This window comes from Dreissena polymorpha, chromosome 2 (assembly GCF_020536995.1).
Source record: "Dreissena polymorpha isolate Duluth1 chromosome 2, UMN_Dpol_1.0, whole genome shotgun sequence".
NCBI lineage: Eukaryota > Metazoa > Mollusca > Bivalvia > Myida > Dreissenidae > Dreissena > Dreissena polymorpha.
In genome coordinates this window covers 13,531,593-13,557,835 of record NC_068356.1, presented here as the reverse complement: position 1 = coordinate 13,557,835, position 26,243 = coordinate 13,531,593, and the positions used below count along the sequence as shown (strand labels likewise).

Here is a 26,243-nt window from a genome sequence, read left to right as displayed (position 1 = left end):
ACTAAATTTCTTATTGCAGTATCAGAACTGTAAAGAATTAGAAATAGATGCCATCCTTTTCAAGATAAATGTTTAGCCTAGGTCTTAAAATGTCTGTTAAACATCACAAATATTTAAAGAGTACATGCCATTTGCAACACAAGGTGATAAAACCCATTAATTGCCTATTTAATCTCCATTACAGGGTGTGAATGTGATTTATTGATCTGGCATTGGTTGATCAAAACTTTAACGACCACTTAAGCCAACAGCCAGTAATTTTGGGATCATGCTATTTAGGTGACTTGATTATTAACCCTTTTATATATGCATTAATTTTAAACAAATTTGTATTATCATAGTAATTTGCATATGTTTGATATTAAAAGTGCTTCAATGATTATTTTTATTTGGGTCTGAAGTTAACAAACTGTTAACTTAAATGGCAATTAAAGTTTGAGCAAACCGGCCCTAACAGAGAACTTGTATTGAAATAAATATGTATGATCAATTCAGACCAGCAGTAACCATGACAGATGAATCAATTGAATATAACTTGTACTGGATACACTGATAACAACCCTGTCTGAAACACTAAAGGACAACAAATTTTTATGACAATCATAACTTATATCATCTAAATTACAGAACAAAAAAGGACATTCATTAAACTGATGGATGACCCCTGATGCTATACTTATTCCAAATATAGGTTAATTGTGTGGAAACAAATTATTTTTAAAGGGACAGTAACTCACTGGTGAGAAATAACATGACTACATGGACAAGTTCACTGTGAAGGCAATAACTCCTTGAAAAATCATTGGACCGTAATGACCGAACATGGATCCGTATGTCCAACCTCAAATTCAGGCCATAGGCGTCTGAGATCTTGAGGTCAATTGAAAGGGAAGTATGAATAGTTAATAATTAAAGGGAAATAAGCCCTAAAAAATCTATGTACCTGAACAACCTGACATGGTTGTGCATGTCCACCCTACAATGATACTGAATATTAAGATTCATAACATTCAGATAATTAGTTTCCGAGATCTTGCAAGAAAGCGAAATGTAGCTTATTAATAATCAAAGGGCAATAACTCCCTCAAATGTCTTGGACCAGAATGATCTGCCAGTGATGCAGATGTCAAGTTTACAGGGATGCTTCATATAAACTTAACTGAATTCCTATCATCAGTGTCAGATATATTGCGCTAAAAAAAGAGTGATGGATGGAAGGACAGACAGAAATATGGAAAACAGATCTTGAGTAGCAAAGGAACCATAATCAGGGAAAGTTTTTGTTTAAGGCCAATGCAAAACTCAATTCCGTCAAATGTATAATTTTGGCAGATGAACAAAACGATGGCTGTAATCTTCCTTTTGGGGAGAAAAACATGTTCACAAGGCTTAATGTGCTTACACACATAAATTTGAGTTTCAATATTGTATTTTTTTTCGTGATAAAAGACAATTTCATAAAAAAAACTGGGGTAGTACAAAAATAACAAATTCATTGCATTATTTAACCATTTCAATTCTCATTGCCGGTAAAGCTTAACTGATAGTACTGCTGGCTACTGTCCAATGGTCATATTAAATAATATAATCTTGTTATAAATCACAAGATCATGTAAATCTGCTAGACATAAGGCAGTTAACATGCTTTAAAATGGGACTACATGTATATTGTATTCATACTAACACTTATATTCATATATAAATCAACCCTTGATTTTTCATTGAAACATTATTTGTTCAATTTAAAAAAAATTCTGTTAACTGCTCTATGAGAAAGCTTAATATTTGCTGAGTACACACAGTCATGTAAATAAATATGCATATTATTACAAATTCAATAAACTCATGTACACAAATCCTTAGTCATGAAAAGGACACAATGTTTGTTCTTAATAAACATTTACTTTGCTGTCTGGCAGCTAATGCTAAATAAATTCCTTTTGGACATGATGGCACAGGAAATAATGGAGGCAACAATACATTAGGCATTCCCATCAAACCATAACTTCAACCTTTAACCCTTTGCATGCTGGGAAATTTGTCGTCTGCTTAAATGTCGTCTGCTGAATTTCTTAAATTAGCATTTTCTTTGATTTTTTTTCAAAGAATACTATCATAATAGCAAACAGTTTGGATCCAGATGAGACGCCATGTTCTGTGGCGTCTCATTTGGATCCAAACTGTTTGCAAAGGCCTTCACAACTCGGTTCCCGCACTGTAAGGGTTAACATCTTAATCTACTTTAGGTGATTATGCAAATCAATAGATACATATGCAGGAAAGCTACGTACACACAAAATGTCAGCCCAATAACCTCATCCAAACTCAAATTTGTTAAGGGTTATGGCTCAAAAATGCAATTAAAAGGTAGGTATGTCCGTTTTTAGCAACCAAGGAACATAATTACAGCAATATTCCCCATAAAACTAGTCATTGAGTGATAACTTATTTCTATTGAAAATAACAGTGACCTGTTATTTTCAGCCTTACTTTTATGTAAAATTTTATTAAATTAGTTCATGCAAACGTTATTAAACAGAAACCACTCATAAGAGAGAAAAAACATTCATTAACATTCGAGGGCCATTATTTAAAAGTTCTTAATGCGGATTGGGTGGTTTTCAAACTGAAGATTTTATATACCTTTCAATATTACTACAAAGTTTCATAATAATTTGGTAAACAATCGGAATTAGAAAGCACACAAGGTTAATGTTAACTTTGTTATTCTTATTCAAGGGCCATATAATTGTGTAGTGCTTAATGCAGTCTTACTGGTTATCAAACTTGGTAGACATATGATGTCCATAAACATTACAAACTAATTTCCTGTCTAATACATTTTAAGTGTTTGAGTTACTGATTGGAAATTAAAATCCTTGATACCACCCACCTGCCTACCCACCCACAAGCGTCAGGTGTTCCCATATATACCTGGGCATTAAAAAAAAATAGGCGTATAAAAAACCCGGTATTTTTTATCTACTACATAAAAAAGTCCTATTCTGTGGAAATCTTTAAATTACGATATAAAACTGGATGAAAATAGGTTCAATGGCCACTTGAACAAGAAGATAAAGAATAAAGTAATTTTAAGTGGTCAAACATGGTGTCAGTGATCGATTAATACAAAATACCTATCACGCTCTCTTACAGTGGTGGAAATAAAGTACCTGAGATTAGTTTGGTAAAAAGGCTATCAATGTTTTACTTTCCAAAACAAGACAGTTAAATATAATCAGGCTAACAAAAGTTAATATTGTAATCCTTGTATAAGAGATTTCTAATTTAAAATCATAATTGCTTACAATCGGAAGCCATGTTCAATGTAGTCAAATTCAATTTTTTAATTGCAGTTTTTTTGTAAAAAAGTCTCATAGTTACCAAATAAACCACATTGAATGTTTATTAAACTAATTATTTCCTAAGCTTTCAACTAAACCAAATGTATTTTAATACAATGAACATATTAAGTAAAACACTATATTAATGAAATCAATATATAATGGAAATGGAAGTTAGTGTAAATAAAACCATGTGGTAAAGTAAATATTTCACTTTCATGAATACATTTCAACAGGAAACCCATGAAATTTCCTCATGCAAACATAAATAATGAGCATGTTTACAGAAAGGGTGAAAAGGCATGTCCTATTCTGTAAAATAATGTGATACATCAAGTTAAATAGGTGTGAGAAAAAAAACTTGGCTGAAGACTCAAATAGATTCATTATGCAAAAGCAAAATCAAGAACTATTAAAAGCAAAACAAGTAAAAACACGGTAGAAGTTTCATTAATTGGAACATCAGATTTTGTTTCTGTACTAAGTCACATCCTCTTTGAATAAGCTTCAGCGAAGTCCGTGATATTATATCCATGAAAATAGAAGGATGATTAAAACAATTGAAATAGAAACAATAAGGTGTTTGAAATTCACAAAAAGATACTGAAAGTAAAGTTATTAAAAACATTGAAAAGATTGATACACTTATGCTGTTAAATATTGAAAAAGAAATAAATTATCAGATAAGTAGTTTTTTAATTCAAAAAGGAAAGATTTAAAGTAGAGAATAGAAAAGACAGTTGCACTAACCATGTCATGACCGCCTACAACCTTTGTCCTCATTAGGGCAAACTCCACGCCCTTGCTCATCCTCTTCAGCTCATGATCCACAAGGAACACCTTGTCTCTCAGGCTGTGCAACTGATCATTCAGGTTGAAGGCCAGCTGCTTGATCTTCTCATTGGTTGCCTCGAGATCGGGTGAAGATAGCAAGATGGGGGAGGAGACCTGCTGATTCCTGTCCTCCAAAATCAAAGCCAGACTTTGCTTAAACCCTGCTTCCTCTTCCATTCTTTCCGCAACTGCTTCCTCTTTCCGCTTCTTCTTTGGCTTCTCCTTCTCCCCCACTTTTTCCTCCTTTGCCTTCTTGGGCATCTCAACAACAGGTTTCCTTTCCTCGACCTTGTCAAACTTGTCGGACTCTTTCTTGCTGTCAACATCGCTCTCCTCTGGAGTGGTCAAGTTCAGACTACTGGCAATTTTGTTCTCCATATGTGAGAGCCAGCTGGTTAGGTCGGTAACATCACTATCGTAGGCACTGTCTGACAGTATAGACTCTTGGAACAACTTGAACCTGTCCTCTAGAATCTTCAGTCTACTGTCTAGTACTGCAAAATTTGGCACTGGCACTGCCACAATATTACTGAAGATTTCTTCATCAGACAACTCAGATGTTTCAGTGTCTGTGGTTTCTGGTGTTGTGTCGGCATGGTGGTGTTTAGCATGGTGTCTTGCCTTGGACAGGACATTTACCACATTTCCCAGGAAATTCATTGATCTAGCCATTTGATCAGGCTCTCCAGTCTTAGGTTCAGACTTTATAACCCAAAGTAGGAAAGAAAGATGTAAAGAGGTAAAATAAAGAGGAAAAACAACAACAGAAGACAGGAGGCAGAAAGTGTGTATTAAAAATAAAACAAGGGACAAAATTGTCACAAAACCAGGTTTTCATTGTGAAAAAAAAATCTGATAAAGGGAGAAAACTCAAACTGAACTTTTGAAATGACCAAAAAAAATTAACCCCCTTTGTCAGTTTTTTTTTTTTTTTTTTAAATCTATTTTTAGTTGTGGCGACCTTGACATTGGAGATATTGACGTGATTCTTTCGTGGGACACACCGTCCCATGATGGTGAACAAATGTGCCAAATGATTTTAAAATCTCACAATGAATGACATAGTTATGGCCAGGACAAGCTCATTTATGGCCATTTTTGACCTTTGAACTCAAAGTGTGACCTTGACCTTGGAGATATCGACGTAATTATTTCGCGCGACACACCGTCCAATGATGGTGAACAAATGTGCCAAATGATTTTAAAATCTGACGATGAACGACATAGTTATGGCTCGGACAAGCTCATTTATGGCCATTTTTGACCTTTGAACTCAAAGTGTGACCTTGACCTTGGAGATATCGACGTAATTATTTCGCGCGACACACCGTCCAATGATGGTGAACAAATGTGCCAAATGATTTTAAAATCTGACAATGAACGACATAGTTATGGCCCGGACAAGCTTATTCCGCCAGCCCGCCAGCCAGCCAGCCCGCCCGCATTCGCCAATCTAATAACCAGTTTTTTCCTTCGGAAAACCTGGTTAAAAATAATGTCACACCATATTACTAGTAAATTGTAATATGTTTATGTTTGTTTCATGAAAATGTAAGTATGATGTCAGAATGACATTCTCTAGCAACACAATTGGTAATTAGATGACATGTAATCTGGTGTAACATTGTACAACTATGAATAAAAATGCTGGCTTATAGAGATATAAGTACTTACTCTGTTTGACTTAGCACTAATATTAGTACCATTTGTTGCTGGATAAATGTGTTGTAAGACGCGGACATTCTTGGTACTAGTGCTATTGCTTAAGTCAGAATCCTGATTAGTAAGCTGTTAGTAAAAACACACAGCGTTAAGAAACTATATACCACACAAATACAGAATAGGTTTATTGAGTTTAGTAGATGATACATGTAAGTCGTGAGGTGGGTTATTGGTAAAAGGAAGAAAGATCAGTATCACATTCAAATTATTGATTATTAAGTAACTGCTGAACATTACAAAAAAAACAACAAGCATCCAGGAATCCTATTTGGCTGAGCAGGTCCATGACAAATTGTGAGATACAAAGACCAATGGGAATTATTTATATTACATCAGAGCATGTCTAAATTTTGCTCCAGCAACTTCAACAATTATAATAATCCTTGCAACAGGTGCAAACAATGGTGACTTAATGATGCGTTAATAATCTATTATGTGTCACAACCCATACATAATTGGAATGGATTAAAAGAAGTTTGTTGGCTTAATTATACTACCTACAACTATCGGTCTCTTCCCCAGTATATAATTGTGGCATTATATTTGTTTACATTATATTTCAACTTATTTATGACATTTGAATAAAACCACTTTAAACAGCAACTTCTATCAAGGGACGTTATTACTACAATACAAGGAAATTACCCTATCTCTGGAAGAAGCAAGGGCATCTAACTCCTCCTTCAGTTTGCGAATCTGCTCCAGAAGCTCAGTTGGCACCCCTGGGTACACAATTAAAATACACAGTTCATCACAAAGCTCATACTGCAGGTTTGAAAACATTAATTGGTATTTTTATTATTATGGCTGCTTATGGTATCTTTCACATATTAGATTGAAAACTTAGTACTGCAGATAGTATCAACACAAGTGGCACACAAACAATTGAAAATGATAGCCTTAAACAAAAACATTTTATAAAGAATTTTATGTTCACAAATACCATCCAATATTCCATCCTATCCCATATCATGTCCCCATCCCATCCCCCATCTAATCAATATCTCACCCCATGCCCCATCCAAATCCCATACTCATCCCATCTCCCATCCAATACATACAGATACTACCTGCTTCTCAACTAAACCTTCCCATCTCCCATCCCATCTCCCATCACATCTCCCATCCCATCCATACAGATACTACCTACTACTCACCTAGACCTGCCCATCTCCCATCCCATCTCCCATCCCATCCATACAGATACTACCTATTACTCACCTAGACCTGCCCATCTCCCATCCCATCTCCCATCCCATCCATACACATACTACCTGCTTCTCACCTAAACCTTCCCATCTCCTATCCCATCTCCCATCCCATCCATACAGATACTACCTGCTTCTCACCTAAACCTTTCCATCTCCCATCCCATCTCCCATCCCATCCATACAAATACTACCTACTACTCACCTAGACCTTCCCATCTCCCATCCCATCCAAACAGATACTACCTGCTTCTCACCTAAACCTTTCCGTCTCCCATCCCATCCATACAGATACTACTTGCTTCTCACCTAAACCTTCCCATCTTCCATCCCATCCATACAGATACTACCTACGACTCACCTAAACCTTCCCATCTCCTATCCCATCTCCCATCCCATCCATACAGATACTACCTACTACACACCCAGACCTTCCCATATCCCATCCCATCTCCCATCCAATCCATACAGATACTACCTACTACTCACCCAGACCTTCCCATCTTACATCCCATCTCCCATCCCATCCATACAGATACTACCTACTACTCACCTAGACCTTCCCATCTCCCATCCCATCCATACAGATACTACCTGCTTCTCACCTAAACATTTCCATCTCCCATCCCATCTCCCATCTCATCCATACAGATACTACCTACTACTCACCTAGACCTGCCCATCTCACATCCCATCTCCCATCCCATCCATACAGATACTACCTGCTACTCACCTAAACCTTCCCATTTCCCATCCCATCTCCCATTCCAGCCATACAGATACTACCTACTACTCACCTAGACCTTTCCATCTCCCATCCCATCTCCCATCCCATCCATACATATACTACCTGCTACTCACCTAAACCTTTCCATCTCCCATCCCATCCATACAGATACTACCTACTACTCACCTAGACCTTCCAATGCAGACTTGTCCAGTTTGTTCTTGAGCTCCTCCTGTCATGAAAGTTACGTAAGACAAAATATAGCACAATGTACATGTATTACATTTGATGCAATTATGTTTATGATTAATTGCTACTTTTAAAAGCTCTATAAAGGTGAAGATCCGTAATCATTTACCGATTTTTAAATATTTTTTCTGTATTTTATATATAAAGGTTATCAAAAAACAATATTCATATGCTATTGGACATTACCATAAAAATATGAGCCATACAACTTGTTTTGAGCTCAAAATACAGTGTCCTCCAAGTCAATCGTGTTCACAAACAATCAGTTTATTTACATCGCTGTTTACTTGGGAAAGTGAAAGTGACTCAGGTCACCAAAAATATATCGTTAATTTTCAATGTTTTTTGGTATCACTCACAAAGTATGTCTCTTCTAATAATGGTCAAAACGTTTGTAGTGATCTAATTAGTTACTTTTTGCTGGTAAAAAGTTGTTTAAAATAGAATTAACAGTGAATGTTCTTTTGGCTATTTTTAGCATACGTCACCGCTTTTGGGTTACACATCACGTAAGTTGCATAGTTGTAAACATTTCTTCCAATTATGAAACAGGTATATCTTCAATACTTCTTGACAACATTGCACCTCAGCTGTGTTATTAGCATTTTTTATGCAAGAGTAACTAAAATCCGGTAAAAATTAGACCAGTTTATATGCATAATAATTGGATTTGTCACCTTTATAGTGCCTTTAACTGCCAAATGAGTAATCAAGAATAGTCTTTCGTCAGATTTAGTCTACTGTGGCTAACAATGTCAGCAAAAGTCCCAATTCTGCTACAGACAATGAGGTCTTGCAATCTTGCAATTAATACTGAACCTTAGTTTAACTGTAATTTAGTTTTACTGGCCAATCTTAAACATTATAAAGTAGGTTCTCTGGTATGAACCAGACAGGTAGACACTTGATTCTGCCAATGTAACTGGACCTTACTCAAATTTTACTGGTTTGTGAGCCAGGTTTGAAAACAGCTGCAAAGACTGGACAAACCTCAATTATGTCCACACGTTCTTTGAGCGTCTTGTGGTCATTGTCAAGCTTTCCAAGCCTCTCCAGGATGTCTAGAAGAGCTTCCGAGGGACCCGGAGTGCTAACCCGAGACATTGGTCGAGAGGAACCTGGTCTGGACGGCTACAAAGTAAGCAAAACATAAGCAATGTTTTAGGTTTATTGGTATGTCATTGGTCACCTTAAGGATCATTGTATAAAGAACAAAAAATAGCTTTATTTGAATTATAATGATATTTTTGCTTTAAAAAAATCTTGTTTTTCTTTATATATTAATGACTGAATGTCCATATGTAATGCATGTCATGTACATGTTTTATTTTTATACAGAATGAATAATGATATAATCTTCAAACAAGAGCACCGCATAACGGGTGCCAACGCTCGGCTGCGGGTGCAGTTTTGAATAAATGAAAGCTTGTCAGATTTTTTTTTTTTAGAGGTCACAGTGACCATTACCTTTGACCTAGTGACCCCAAAATGGGTGTGGCGTGTAGAGCTCATCAAGGTGCATGTATATATGAAGTTTCAAAGTTGTAGGTGGAAGCACTTTGATTTTGAAGCCAATGTTCAAAAGAATAACAACATGTAAAGGTTTTAGCACAAAGCCGGAAGATGAGCTGGCTATGACAATACCTTGGGTTTTCTAAAAAAACAGCTGAGCTAAAAAATCCGTTGCTTTACAATAAAATACATTAAGATCTTTAATTGTGCATGACTTTATTTATTTCCTTGGAAATTAATTGGCTCGCTGACAAAAATCTGTCTGAGGAATTTCCTTCTAATATACTCTCCGAAAGATCATGCAATATTGAGCAATTTCCTGATATGACTTCCCATTAGCTGTCATAACCAAATAAGACAAAAAAAAGAATTTAAAATAACAAAACAGTTGAACTGTTATTTAGTATAATTGTATATAGTTTTTTATTATGGTTGTTCTTAATGTGTTTTTTATAATTTTCATCTACACACGACAGAATTCAGTATGATACCAACGTGAACAAACATTCATTGAGCAACATACTTATTATCTTAAACGTCAGTTGTACTAAACTTTTTTTATAATGCTATCATAACCATAATGTACGTTTACATACATGCAATCTCTCAAGTATACAGCAGTATACGTTTACATACATGCAATCTCTCAAGTATACAGCAGTATACGTTTACATACATGCAATCTCTCAAGTATACAGCAGATATATATGAGCCTTGCTCTGGGAAAATTGGGTTCAATGTATGTGCAGTTTGCACAGGCTAATCAGGGATTACACTTTATGCACATGCATTATAGCCAAGTTTTCTCAGAACGAGGCATTTTTATCAAAAATCATGTGTCATGCATTTTTTCCAAATGCTTGGTCCAGGACTGTACACTGGGATAGGATGAACATGCTCATCATTGAATAAGAATTTCAATGAAGTGTCACTATTTATCATTATTATGTTATATGCACAACAGCAAAGTAATGTATGGTAACATCATAATTATTGCTTATTGATATAAATCAATGTAAAATAAAATGACAATAATTTATTGGCACTTTATTTTACATTGATTTAAATTGGGTAGTATATACATACAGCATTAGAACTCTGAAAATATAAATAAATATTTTTCTTTTTGCATGTAACAGTTTCTTCTTCCAAGAAATTGTTTCTATTAAAAGGCATGGAACTGGCTTTATATGACCTTTTCTCCTCATATATCATTTAGTGCAATGAAAAATTATCAACAAAACATTACTCTGAATACGGTAACCAACCAATAAAAATTGTAATGCAATAAAATTGGATTTATATTGAATACACTGATTAACTGTTCTATAGGCAAGTGCCTAAACACACCCAGTTCATGTACATGTAGGTGGCTGATTGAAAATTAATTGAGTTACACCCTAGCAGTGACGCACAAATCAATATTGAACATGCTGTGATCTTTCATATCTTATTGAAGTACCTTACACCCACAAGATGTGTGTTTGCTTCAAAAATCAAGTGTAAAGCAAATTCAAACTGTAATTATGACTGCTTATGACTTAATTTTCCCCAAAAAACTCATATCAAAATTGACAATTTGATTTCATCAACTGATAGGGTTAAAAGTAGGTGTGCCTTCCAAACATATAATATTTTACAGATCAAACATTAGTGGTCATGTTTATCATTTTATTTATGTTTAGGAAAATATGCTTTAGAACATATTTTGAACAATAAATACAGGTGCTATACATATACACAATTTTATTTATCAAGTTATTTTTATTGTTTAGAATCAATACACCAATATAGAGAGTTGATGCATTAAACAATGTGGGTGTTAGCTGTAGTTAACTCTTTCAGTGCTGGAACCGAATTTTGAAGGTCTTTGCAAACAGTTTGGATCCAAATGAGACGCCACAGAACGTGGTGTCTCATCAGGATCCAAACTGTTTGCTATTCTTATAGTATTCTTTGAAAAAAATTGAAGAAAATGCTTATTTTAGAAATTCAGCAGCCGACATTTTAGCAGACGACAAATTTCCCAGCAATATATGCAAAGGGTTAATAGCAATGCATCAGAACATTCACTTAAAAAACAGACATGATATGTGTTGGTTTTTGCTGTAATAACCAACTGTTTGGAGTTCCGCTGCATAGGATTTACATGTGGTTTTATACAAGCATCGGATCAAAATTATAATTTTGTGAACCTAAACATAACAAAATGTACTGGGTTAACTGCGCTTCTAAGTTTGTAAAATGTTTGCTACATTGCACATTTAAGGACATGCCTTTTAATGATCACTTCATTGGAATTAACGAATGAGAACTATATTTAACTAAACTGTGCTAAGGTTTAGGACTAAATTTTATGCATTCTTTATGAGTATTTTATATATTCTAATATTTTTATATTTTTCTTGATCTGTAATAAAGGGATCAGCATGTATCATTTGTTATAATCACTTTTACATCATGACCTATTATGCCACGATTCATTGCTGCAATTAACTGCAAGCAGAGGATATCAAAGACCTACAAAACAGAGGGCCATGATGGCCCTGAATAGCTCACCTGACTAACCAAATACAATCCCAACCCAGATTTCATCAAGATAAACATTCTGACCAAATTTCATAAAGATTAGATGAAAACTGTGACCTCTATTGTCTACACAAGGTTTTTCTATTACTTGACCTAGTGACCTAGTTTTTGACCCCAGATGACCCAAATACAATCCCAACCCAGATTTCATCAAGATAAACATTCTGACCAAATTTCATAAAGATTGAATGAAAACTGTGACCTCTATCGTCTATACAAGGTTTTTCTATTATTTGACCTAGTGACCTAGTTTTTGACCTAGTGACCTAGCTTTTGACCTTCTGACCTAGTTTTTGACCCAAGATGACCCAAATACAATCCCAACCCAGATTTTATCAAGATAAACATTCTGACCAAATTTCATAAAGATTGGATGAAAACTGTGACCTCTACTGTCTACACAAACAAATCGTTGACAGTTTTTCTATTATTTGACCTAGTGACCTAGTTTTTGACCTCAGATGACCCAAATACAATCCCAACCCAGATTTAATCAAGATAAACATTCTGACCAAATTTTATAAAGATTGGATGAAAACTGCGACCTCTATTGTCTACACAAAGTTTTTCTATAATTTGACCTAGTGACCTAGTTTTTGACCCCAGATGACCCAAATACAATCCCAACCCAGATTTTATCAAGATAAACATTCTGACCAAATTTCATAAAGATTAGATAAAAACTGTGACTTCTACTGTCTACACAAGGTTTTTCTATTATTTGACCTAGTTTTTGACCTAGTGATCTAGTTTTTGACCCCAGATGACCCAAATACAATCCCAACCCAGATTTCATCAAGATAAACATTCTGACCAAATTTCATAAAGATTGGATGAAAACTGCGACCTCTATTGTCTACACAAGGTTTTTCTATTATTTGACCTATAATGTGACCTAGTTTTTGACCTAGTGACCTAGTTTTTTACCCCAGATGACCCAAATACAATCCCAACCCAGATTTCATGAAGATAAACATTCTGACCGAATTTCATAAAGATTGGATGAAAACTGTGACCTCTACTGTCTACACAAACAAATTGTTGACGGACACACGCACACACGCACGCACGCACATACAGACGCCGGACATCACACGGTCACATAAGCTCACCATGTCACTTCGTGACAGGTGAGCTTAAAACACAGAGGGTAATGCCTTCTATAGACAAGGGATGTAATGTAACAAGTATGGATTTTCCAAGGTGCTTGAATAACATCTAACAAAAAATGAAACCACAAAACTTCTATGCAACAAATATACAAAGAACATGGTGAAATCAGACATGTAAGAACAAGGCTAAGGTCTGAACTGCTTTTCAAAACAACAAATTTCTTTTTAAAACAACAAAAACAACAATTTTTATTGTACAGTATCAACAGTAGGCAAACTATCCATTACCGGTGAGTCTAGTAGGTACTGAAAATAATGGTATACTTTTTGTTTGAAAGTACTACCAGAGAGTACTAAATGCAGAAAGCAACCATAATGTAAAAATAGTTTACATTATTTGTGTACTTTAATAATTGAGCAGTGCTCAAAGAAAATGGGGTGTAATGCACTTTCTTAAAGTGTTGTTTTCATATTTGCTTGTTCAGTCCCCACAGAGTAATCTGGAATGACTCTTTGCGCCTAGACTTGATTTTTATTCAGCTGAAGAGACTTTCTTTAAGCAAAAAATTCAATCAAAGCAGAAAGTACTGGCCCTGATTAGCCTGTGAGGACTGCGCAGGCTAAACTGGAACAACACTTTACACACATGCTTTCAGCCCAAATTTGCCGGAGACAGAAAAATTATATGTAAAAAATAAGTCATTCTACAGTCATATCTTGATTTGTACCCAAAATAAAAGGTATACAAAAATTCACATTAATGCTAAATATATGGTATTTTAAAATCGTATGTACCTATTATTCAATTGCCACTTTGAATTTTAATTGAAGCCTCACTGTTGGGAGTGCCAAATATTAAATACATTTTGAATCAAACATATGATAGATTGATAGTTTTAAGATAAATATAATATTACTGGTATTAAAATACATTGAATTAAATATATGAATTTTCCTGTATTTATATAAAAGACAATATAATGTCATGCATTCAAAGTGTTTTAACATCTGGAAACACTACAGACAATTTTGCATTTTGGGTTTATGTGACATTAACTTTCCATTGAATCAATGCAGATAACAAGAGTTCCACGGCCATAGACATATGCCCCCAAACAGGGCCTTGAACTAGGGACCTCAATTTTAATAGGGGTCATCTTCTGTCCAAGGCGGATGCACATGGAAAGTATCAAGCCAATCGGTCGATTCTTTGATGAGTTATTGATCAGAAACGATTTTCCCACTTATTGTGAAAGTGACCATGACCTTTGACCAAGTGACCCCAATTTCTATAGGGGTCATCTACTGTTCAAGACCGATGCACATGTGAAGTATCAAGCCAATCAGTCACTTTGTTGATGAGTTATGGATCGGAAACAATTTTCACACTTATTGTGACAGTGACCTTTGGCCTAGTAACCCCAATGCTAATAGGGGTCATCTACTGTCCAAGGCCAATGCATATGTGAAGTATCAAGCCAATCGGTCGATTCGTTGATGAATTATTAATCGGAAACGATTTTCACACTTATTATGACAGTGACCTTGACCTTTGACCTAGTGATCCCAATTTCAATAGGGGCCATCCACTGTCCAAGGCCAATGCACATGTGAAGTATCAAGCCAATCAGTCACTTTGTAGACGAGTTATTGATCGGTACCGAACTGGTCTAACGACAGACCAATATACACCCTCTTCTTCGAAGGGGGGCATAATTAAGAAAAGATGTGTCACTCATCTTTGAATATGTTTTTCCATGCAAATCAACATAATGTAAATGTCTTTTCAAGTAATGTTTTATCAAATCATACTGATTATTATTCATAACATTTTTGCCATATGCTGTCATATGATATTTGTTGATTAAAATATTTATAAAAGAATATCATATCTTTATCAATACCGCACTTGTGTACATTAATGTTATAATTTTGTTCTACAAAAATCATATGCCTATATACAAAAGACAATTGATTTTTAACACTTAATATGTGTGTTATTATTAATGGTAACCAAAATACATATTATGTTTTAAAACCAAGCAGCCTTCTTTTGATAGGTATAAAACTATTCAACTCGATTTCACTGTCAGAAACTATTCAACTCGATTTCACTGTCAGAACAATTCGCATTCAAACCTTGTGTTGGCGTTTTCATTCTTTTATTCTCAATAGCTGCCAATCCAGTATGTGGGACAACAGGAGGCAATAAAGGAATGGGACAAACATTCTATCTACCTTGGGTAAATTAAAAACATTCTTAATGTAGCTAGGATTAAAGAATAATCAGGCTGCATTGATTAAATCCTGCAGAACGCTACCATAGTTTCTGTTTTCCAATACACTAAAATGGGTCTTAATCACCTGACTGACACATATCTGTAATAACATGGTAATTGAAATTGTAGAGGCCAATAATTTCATTTCCATGCGCCCTACAAGGATCAAGATGAGATTGGAAGATCAAAGTTTGATTTAAAGTAATAAAGAAATTTATTTCTGTTTTTATGCGACCATGAAAACATTCAAAGAACGGGATTAACCATATGTTGAAAGTAGAATGCATAGTAATTTCATGCGTAGACATGCTACAGTTGAAATGAAGCAGTAAAAGGACAATATAATACTAAAATTGTATGGTCCACATTTTAGATTTACATGTAAACTTTATATGTGCAATACCGCGCAATCTTAATATATCATACCAAGACATTAAAGAAAACTGAACCAAACGTTAATTACTTCAATGATGATGCTAAAATATTTATTACATTAAATTATTATTCAACTTAATCCCATTTGAACTAGAAGAACATTTTGGTAAAACAAAAAAAAAATTCTATGTCAATGACATCAAATTAAACCTTCTTTTCCACATAACATGCATAACAGGATTTCAAACTGGATTTGATTTTGTCAATTACATTTATTTATTTAGCTTTTATAACATAGTTCTTCATTAGTTACTAATAGCAAGAAGCCTTTTCATAAATATTGAAGTCACACCACTACTTAATTTCTCAAACAAGGGAATTCTGGAAATTCTTTGCGGGTGGTGCAATATGCATCTATATAACGCAGTCACTTGTGACCCATCCCAATGTGAAGACATCATACAAAATATATATATATGCAAAAATAAAAATAAGTGTCATAACCTTACCCAAACTCTAAGCTGCTGTTTTGCCTAAAATTAATATAATTAAGGTCACACATAACTAACACTATGCAAAACTAAACAAACAAAAATTATTCAAAATATGATCAGCGCATGCAAAAAAGGGTCTTGTGCCTTACGCAGCAAGTTAAGTTCCAGACAAGCCTGTGCATTTGCAGCCTTGAGTCAGGAGCTACACTGTCTGCTAATGAGACAACAAAACATTGCGTGAGTTTATAGCGGACAGTGTAGCTCCTTACCGATTATCGCATGACCCAGCTCATATAAAGGCTCGCAAAAAGCTTATTTGCAATTCTTCTAAACCTGTTGAGTGGAATACATGGATTGGATGGATTTCATGACTTTCTGGCCAAAACATAATGTTACATGGAATAGCTCTCTTAAAAGGGATTTTCTTATAGGAATCTCTATGAACAATCGTGCTCATTTATTCTGTATGTCTTTCATTTTATTTAAACTATTCAAATATTTTAAACAGATACATATAATGGAAACCATCACTTAACACATGCACAGTTTTCATCTTGCTGTTTCCTTTCACAGAGCAAAACCGGTCTTAACACTCAGGGCAATACAATCTTAACATGATGTTATCAATAGTATAATACATTATTTACAGTCATTTTATTGATTTTACTTTGAATGGTATTTTTTATTTTTATTATGACTTCAATATAAAAAAAGTCTGGAGAAAAAAACAACAACAGACTGAGTATAACAATTTACACTTTTGATCTTTTCAATGATCTTGAAGCATGAAATTTAATGTTCAATAAAATCAATGACCAAGACATTGATTATAGGAGCTGGCATGCTTTTAAGACTTGGCTATAAAATAAAACAACCAATTACAACATGGCAACAACTTCTGATGTTAGGAACACCACCACACTAAAAAAAACGAAACCATGCATGTATCTATCTATCTTTTTAATGGCGCTTGTAGTACAACAATTACATGCACTGAAAATGAATATTGATTTCAGACAAAAGGGCTACAACATCATGTCTTACATCATTATTTTGTGAAGTGATTATCTGAGAGCCAGTATTGTCATAGGTGGACGCACATCCATCAATTCTCATGCTATCAATATCTTTGTTTGTTTGCAAATCACTAGGGCTCAGTGAACAATCCATCCTACTTAAGGTCTTTTCAGCGTAGAAAAACAAACATTTAATAGATACACACTATCATTATAAAGGCTTAAGCAGTTTAATTCACTTGAAAACAGCCAGTTATATACAACTTAGATAAGCATCGAGAGGACAAACACACATGGAGTAGTTTGTATCAAGCTTTAAAAGCACAAACTAATTTGTGTATCAACAAATTAAGTAGAAAAAATGACTTTTGATTTTAATCATTGAATCATGAGACAACCCTTTATATTAAATAACCATATCAACAAGCCATTGCTAATTTAGCAAATATTTGATATTAATTAGATATATGCTCATTGCTGAGGAACCAATTGAAAGAAATTTAAAGATTTCAAGAATTTTCTTAATTTTTTTTTTCTTCTTAAATTTGTGTTCAAAAGTTAGAAAAATTGTTTAACATCACAATTTTTTTTTCATACAAGCCATACATGTCAGCATAGTTAAATTTTGCTGACACCAATACAAAGGCAATGTCATTAATATGATTAAGCGCAACAGGATTTAAAATGCTAAACTGTCAAAACTAATCGCATAACAAACATAAGCACTCGGTATAATCCTTACAAATTTCCTCTGAAAAAGTCCATATAAATCTCTTAAACAAATTCAAGGTAAACTTCAAGAATGTAAACACATGTCAATTAACAGTTTTTATCAGAAATATTGATTTCATTGGTTTTAGTAATACAGTGACTGTTCAAAGAAGCAGTACTGCTCAATTAAATTAGGAATTTGATTTCTTGCCAAATTATTTACTAATGCTTAATTGGTCATTGTCAGCTCGGGTACTACTTACATGTACCCATCCCCAGGTACACTTAAGTATGCATATATGTACCCCGGGTACAGTAAAAACACTAAAAGGTACCAGGGAATGTTAACGCTAAATTGGTTGTTGTCGGCTTTAAAAAAATTTTTTATCTTGACATATATGTCAATTTTCTGTTAAATGACCTCTATATTATTGAAACTCATACTCAAAAAGCATGTTTATGCAGTTATTTTTAAATAGAAGATTGTTTCGTAATTACAGTAATTGAAAGCGCGTTTTACAACATCGGATTTTGGACGGGAATAAAACTTGGGTACAGTCTAATATCGGCCGGTACATGTTAGTAGTACCCGAGCCGACAATGACCAATCGAGCTTTACTAATACCCATTGCACTTATTGTACATAATCGTGCTGAAACCAAAATACAAATGTATTACTGGGTAACAATACTAATTCTAGCTACTATCTGTTGAAAACATTCTACTGCTGAAACATGTCTTCCATATGAACGATGCTTTCCATACTGCAAGCTGCATTCTGAGAAACCTTGGCTTAATGCATGTGGGTAAAGTGTTGTCCCAGATTAGCCTGTTCAGCCTGCACAGGCTAATCAGGTACAACAATTTCCTGCTTAATTGGATTTTCATTAAGAAAATTCTTCCTTTAAATGGGAAGAAACTTAAGGCACATGCAAAAAGACCAGTTTTCCCAGAACAAAGCTCATTTTTTGCATAGGCATAATCATTATTCAGCCATACCGGTTCTGTCTGGCTAGACATCTCTATGACAACACGCTCTGGCTGGGGCTGAACGAGGTCATCACGAATTCCTTTCAGCGCATCCTCTAGCCCTGGCCAGGTCACAAACTGGTTCAGTTCCTCAGGTGTGGGCAGTAGAGCAAACTTCTCATTCAACTCTCCCTAAATTTTCATGTGCACTTTACATTCAAGCAGTGTCAATAAACTTTTGTAAATACAGATTTTATATTTCATATCTCTTGAACTTTCAAATAAAATCTTTTTCAAACTCAACCAATATATCAAAACCAATACTTGCTTTGAGCATGCTTTTTTGGAGGGGGAACCTAAGTGTAAATACAGGTGTAAATTAATATACAGTCAAAACTGATAACAGCTGTCACTCAAGGGAAATTGCCAAAGTGACCGTTGCTAGCAGGTGATCACTGTTCTCGGATACCCTCTTTTTAGATGGTTGGTCAGTTGGTAGTATTGCTACATCATTACCCCACTTTCTTATAACAACACTCGCCAGAAAAGTGTTGTTTTCAACACCTTATCATAAATAAAGATCTATTGACTTTTTCAAGCCCTGATGCTTTGTCGTTATGATCGCAGCCAATATTTGCTTCTAATACACATTGTTATTGCTACTTGCACCTGTTTCATGCAATCAGAATTTAACTTCACTTGTCGACCACTCGTTATAATTTATAAGTTATTTTCAAATCCATATATAGTGATGTACTAACTACCTCAAGGTTGTAAGTAAAATGTACTAATTAGCGACCATTTCATTAGCCATAATTACTTTAAACATGTTACATACTACATACTGTATGAACATTTTTTTTCGGCGTGCTGTATTAAGCCAGCTTTTCACCTGACCTGACCTTTGTAAGTGTCCAATAATATTCAAATAAAATTTCCAACGGCTAGGTACGAATGAATACACTTCATTTATTCCATTGGCTGATTTGAGTATAACACCAAAACATTGGAAACATATCCGCGTCTTTGTAACACTGTGATACTGCATGAAACAATTTTATCTCTAATGAAAAGGCTCAATAGATAGAACAGTTTTACAATCAATTCTCGACATAAATACAGTTTGTGCGTGCACCTTTTATTTTCAGAGAATTACCAGCGCAAAAGCGTTTATACTAATGGCTATGTTCTCATATTTAGTACTTACTTCCATATTCATGTCAACATGTTAACATGTAAAAGCATAAAGAGCAGTGGAAGCGAGGCCTCACTTTAATGCATTGCATTTCAACCCGCGAGGTTTCGGGTCAATTCGCAGCCAGTGTGTGAAAGTCAGAGTTTATATACAGTTCATCACCGGAGTTCGCAGCCAGTAAAATAATCGTTATATAATAAAGACTCTATCCGTGAACTAGGTGACCTGGAATTTTCTTTAGAATAGAAATATGTTAAATGAAGATAATCAGCAATATAATTAAGATATGTCAATAATAGATTATTAATGTGTTTTCAACAATACAATGATAAATATTATTTTAGATTAATGTAACAATAATTATTGACTAATGTATTTAGCATGTGCGCGATGATTCTCGATACTGTTAATAATCAAATCAAATAGCAATGCCCGACAAACCACTAAAACAGGTTTGTTCGAAAAACGCGCCTATTAATACGGATACTTCACGTGTGGCCGGTTGACTCGTATGTTTTAATTTCACTTCCATTCTTCTTTTGGTTTTCTGTTTTGTATCTATAGGTTTATGACCAGCAATATGTAATAATGTAAAATAAGCCGCGAAAACTCCGCCTAACATCCCTTACTGCGTGTGATGCAGCTAAGAACTGCACAGAAAAAGACATTCGCTATCATTGATCTCATTCATTGAACTATCAACGCCGTTTATCTTTTTTAAAGATATTTCTTGTTTAAAGATATCCCCCATAATTATCCCCAGAATACAAACCTCCTCATAACCCTATTATTTGTTTTCTCGCAGCGGGCCGCTTTTATCATATCTAAGGCAGTTATCGCAATCAGAAAAATAGACGCACACTAGACGCTATAACGTCAGAACAAAGAGTCAACAGCGATTTGTGTTTTTACTTTTTGCAACTCAAAACAAAATATTCTGGCTGTTGGCCGTTATGGATAGTTGACCGTTATTCCCAAGTGTAATAGAGTGATTTTTGCCGTAGGGAATCAAACTGACTGTTGTGAACAGTTGACCGTTGTTCTCAGTTGACTGCTACGTCAGTTTTGGCTGAACACATAAGAGAAACACAAACACGAGCCATGTTAAGTAGATTGGGTATTTCAAATTTTGACAAAGTCACTTAAAAACTAGATTGCAACACAAAATATAAATGTGTCTGGTACAAATTACAAGCCATTAGGATAACTAAATTTATGTGAAATTTGTCTTCCAATACATTTTGTTTTCCGACTAAGTCACATTTTCCAAACCATGTAACTTTAACACTTTGGTTCATTACCAAGACATGGTTGACAATACCCCAGCAGTCAGTGGAAAGTTTCTATGTGATTATGGCATTTATATAATGACTATTCATTTTGCGCCAGTTCAATAAAGTTGGAATGGAAATGAAATAAAAAAGCTTAGCTTTTTGAACAATAACCATACTTTATTGCTCTAAATTGCAGTAACAAAACTGGACTATTCAAGTAATGGGCCATGTTTAATTAAATTTATCACTATGTAGAAGTATTTATAGGACTAATATTGAACTTAAGTCAACAATTCAATACAATGCCTGTTTATTGCTTACCGTGATCTTTTCTAGCTCTGCTAATCTCTTTTTCAAATCATCCACATTGAGCTGAAAATGTATATACATTTAGGTATACAATTTAAGGTATAAAGAGACTACCCTAGGAGAAAACATATCACTATCGGCTATTTTGACATGTGCAGCATTGTCAGAAAACAACAAAATTAATTTTCATTGCAAATTACCCAATAAATAAACTTAAAATAGTCTAAATTCTGACATGAACTGGTTAAATAAACAAATAAATAGACTTAACAGTGAATAAGTATTCATGAAAAACAAAGTAAAAGTAAAACCAAGTTCTTATTACGCTTCTACTCATACAAAGAGCTGTTGATGAAGTATGTTAGTTTCAATTTACTTTGGCATTATCATGGTCCATCAGCTATTAAACAACAACTTGTCATTCTGAATAGTGGCTTTTTAAATTCCTATGCATTGGACTGGTGTATATTGGCCAATACACAATAACAACATATATTTGGGGCAATTTCATGTGACCATAAACTATTCCCAAGGTAGATATGCAAAAAATGATCACATGCAAAGACTAAAAATCCAAGTAAATGTTTACAATCAACAAAATTAAAACAGTCATATGGACAAAATACAAATTAATTTCATATTGCGTATTATGGAAATTAATGGCCCTCAGCTTACCCCTTTAATTTTGTCTTGCAGCAGTTGGTTGGCGTCTCGAAGGTCCTTCATTTGCTTCATCATGTCCTCAACAAGGGAAAACAACTGAAATAAATACAATGTGCTAATATGTATTTGCGTAGAGTAATTAAAGATAAATAGGGATAGAAGGTTCATATACACCACACTGGTAATTGTTTGTGCTACATGTACCTTTTATATTTTCAGAAACTTATATGCCTTTAATTGCACAAAGCAACATGCATATAATTTTTATGATTTGTTTCCGTCAAAGTCTGACATATCAACAAAACTCTTATATTTCAAGTGGTAAGAATTTGATAAATTCTCCACCCAAAATTGACAATATGACTATATTTTATGCAGGGATATTAATTGTTTAGGTTTTGCAGGTGTGTGACACATTGGGGATAAAAAAGACTGATTGACGTCACTGGCTCTCTCCCTCCTTTTTCATAAATTATCCGGTCCATATTAAAGTCATTACAATCTCCTAACTTGTTAACATAATACACGTTTAATTGCCCTAAGGCAATAAAGGTGCCAACTGTTGTGAAATAGTGATTCATGAATAACCCCAATGGTGTTACATACAATTGATTGACAATTAAGTTGATTTTGCAGCAATTTATTGGCTTTGTTGTACTAACCACTAATCATTCTCTACTGTATACATTTGTGTACTTCTCCACAATAAAATCGTTGCCAGTTTCTTAGAATCTGTTTAAAGCGACCGGCAAATGTAATCCTCTAGGAACTTTTGCCATTTTATGCTTAATGCATCCCCATTAACTAGTCAATTGTTAAGAAGTGATATTAAACGGACTAACTGGACTGAATGGAAATTATGACTGAATGATCATTAATGAGAATTTGAAGCCAATATCCAATTAATCTGATTTAATTAAAATCATGATCATAATGACCACAAGCGCACTTGTATATGCACTGATAAGACACAGTGCAAAATTTACTTGTTATAATTAATGTAAGAAAAAGATTGTATGGTTTATGTTTGGATAAAAAAATAAACAGCAAGGTTACAAGTAACATACATCAGAAAAACATGTGTCAATGAACAATTTAACAAACGTTTACTAGTCAATCTAGTTATGCACAAAGAACCTTATTCAAATAGATTTTTTTTTCTCTGTAATAAAAGCGCAGAAACTTTCAATCAGGTGATGATCACACATCATCATCTTTAAATTACATTTATTATCTTCACTCTGTGTTGGCTGTTTAAAAAAAAAAATCCCTGAAAAACACAATACACATACTGGGCATGAAGGGTGCTAACAATTGTTGGCGCTTATCCTTACTATTTTACCTAAACAAAGTTAGCGGCATTGATACAGCTTTACTGCAAAAGCATTTTACAGTAAATGTGTATACAGAGTAATTTACTCCACTTTGTGTAGCATTTATCTGGATTGCAATACACAAATGCTGGATGTGTCATTGATTTTAATGTCTTTCATGCCTTAGATACTTTGGTATTAACAAATTTAAATGTTGGGCATAATTATTTGTTGGGGTCATAATGGTGTGTAGATGTCTACATCAAAATTGATATTCCAATAATAATAATGATTTCTCAGTATTTCAGATATACCATACTATTCATCAGGAGTCACCATGTTAAATAATAGTGCAACCACTGACTTAAACCAAAATTAACAGCTGCATTGGACCATTTTCCAATCTAGTACCTCTTCTTATGGGCACTGATTAGTGGAAACAGTAGGGTTCAACCATAAATAGTCTCAGCCATAAAAAACGCTCTTTTAGTGTCAGCGTTTTTATATGTAGATGTTTTGAGTTGTTTGAGAACCAAAATATATAGTTTAAACATTTTTGGACATCCAACATATATCTGATTATTGAAAAATGCCTTCAGCCGGCCTCAGAAATGATGAACTTTTAAAAAGTATATGATCCTTGAAATGCGTAAACCTTTTTTTTCCCCAAAGTATCATAATTACGTTATTTTCTCAAATGTACACTTTGTTTTATCTGTTTCAGAAAATTTTAATATGTGTGCTGAAGTTGAAGTCCAAATATGATCACTTTCAGACTGTAAAATGAACATGTGAAAATACATTTGAAATGTTTTACATGCTACTTGCTTTTGTAATAAAAAGAAGACTGAAATCAAATCAATTTGTACTGGTATGCATAATTCTGCTTTCAGCCGAATTGATTTTTGCTGTCAATTATTATTATCAGACATTTACATTTAAATTGAATTGTTTGGTTGCTATTATCTAGGAGGCGGTTAGATAAGCATGTCATTCAGTGAAAACTTTCAGAAAGATGAAAGAAGATGTATTGTATCTGTCACGAACACTTTCCTCAACACCAAGACAATGGACATGTTATTTGACAACGGAAATATGATGTTTCTCCATGCATACATTTTAGTAAGAGGTGGGTCTATACTGTCTACATGCTGGACCTGTTATCGTAACAAATCAAAAGGTATTCAACAAAACTATGCTATGTAACATTTTTCAACATACACTTAATAAAGTTTGTGGAATTAGCCATTAAAATGATGTTTAGTATTTACTTAACTTTAGTCTATAACAAGGAACCGTCGGAGACTGATGATGCTCCCCAAAGTTTTTTTTTGTCACAATATTGCACAATATATTTAGATAAAAGAAAACATCTTGAGGGGCATAACTTTGGGCAAAATAATACGATGGATGGTTTAGCAACTTAAAAATTTAGAAGGGCCATAACTCTCTAAATAAATAATCTAACTAGAACCCACAAATAACATGAGCATCTCCTTAAGGTAGTTAAGCTTCCCATAGAGCTTCATGGAATTCCAGTCAGTAGTTGGGGAGAAATAGCCTGGACAAGTATTGCACTATATGTACAGTTTATAGAAAATTTCAAAGGGCCATAACTCTGTGAAATATCATCCGAACCATAACCAGCTGATAATATGCACATCTCCTGTTGGTAGTGAAGCTTCCCATAAAGTTTCATTGAAATCCCATAATAAGTTGCTGAGAAATAGCTTTTGGACAAGAATTGCACTTTATGTACAATGAAAAATTTCAAAGGGCCACAACTCTGTGAAAATCATCCAACTAGAACCGGCTGATAATATGCACATCTCCTCTTGGTAGTGAAGCTTCCCATAAAAGTTTCAGTGAATTCCAGTCATTAGTTGCTGAGAAATAGCCCGGACAAGAATTGCACAATATGTACAGTTAATGGAAAATTTCAAAGGGCCATAACTCTGTGAAAAATCATCCCACCAGAACCAGCTGATAATATGCACATCTCCTCTTGGTAGTGAAGCTTCCCATAAAGTTTAATTGAATTCCGGTCATTAGTTTCTGAGAAATAGTCCGGACAAAAATTGTGCACAGACTGACACACAGATGGACAGACGAAGCGGCGACTATATGCTCCCCCCAAAATAAATTTTGGGGGAGCATAAAAATGTCCTGGGTTGCACAGCTTATGAGATTTGTAGCTATTTACCTATTATGTTGGTCATTTATGCATGCATAATAATAATCATCATAATCAATTGTACAAACAAATTACTTCATATTTCTAATTATTTGTTGGGACCCAATTTTGTCTTTCATGATTAATGTAATATTTAATTTGAATTCTGCAATTT

General features: G+C 34.3%; 1 protein-coding gene across 9 annotated transcripts in view; it reads right to left on the bottom strand.

The window, feature by feature from the left end:
* LOC127865914 (glutamine-rich protein 2-like) overlaps nt 1-26,243 on the bottom strand; it is a 73,161-nt gene that overhangs the window by 42,651 nt on the left and 4,267 nt on the right. For 6 of the 9 annotated variants that reach the window (XM_052405997.1, XM_052405993.1, XM_052405994.1 and 3 more), the window contains exons 2-9: nt 22,595-22,678; nt 21,932-21,982; nt 19,172-19,333; nt 16,461-16,484; nt 9,075-9,215; nt 8,022-8,067; nt 6,546-6,622; nt 4,095-4,880 (exon numbers count right to left, since the gene is read on the bottom strand). In XM_052405997.1, coding sequence (XP_052261957.1) covers nt 4,095-4,880; nt 6,546-6,622; nt 8,022-8,067; nt 9,075-9,215; nt 16,461-16,484; nt 19,172-19,333; nt 21,932-21,982; nt 22,595-22,678 — 1,371 coding nt within the window. Of the gene's footprint in view, nt 1-4,094; nt 4,881-6,545; nt 6,623-8,021; nt 8,068-9,074; nt 9,216-13,585; nt 13,604-16,460; nt 16,485-19,171; nt 19,334-21,931; nt 21,983-22,594; nt 22,679-26,243 lie in introns of all 9 variants that reach the window. The other 3 variants (XM_052405991.1, XM_052405998.1, XM_052405992.1) reach the window with 3 other exon arrangements.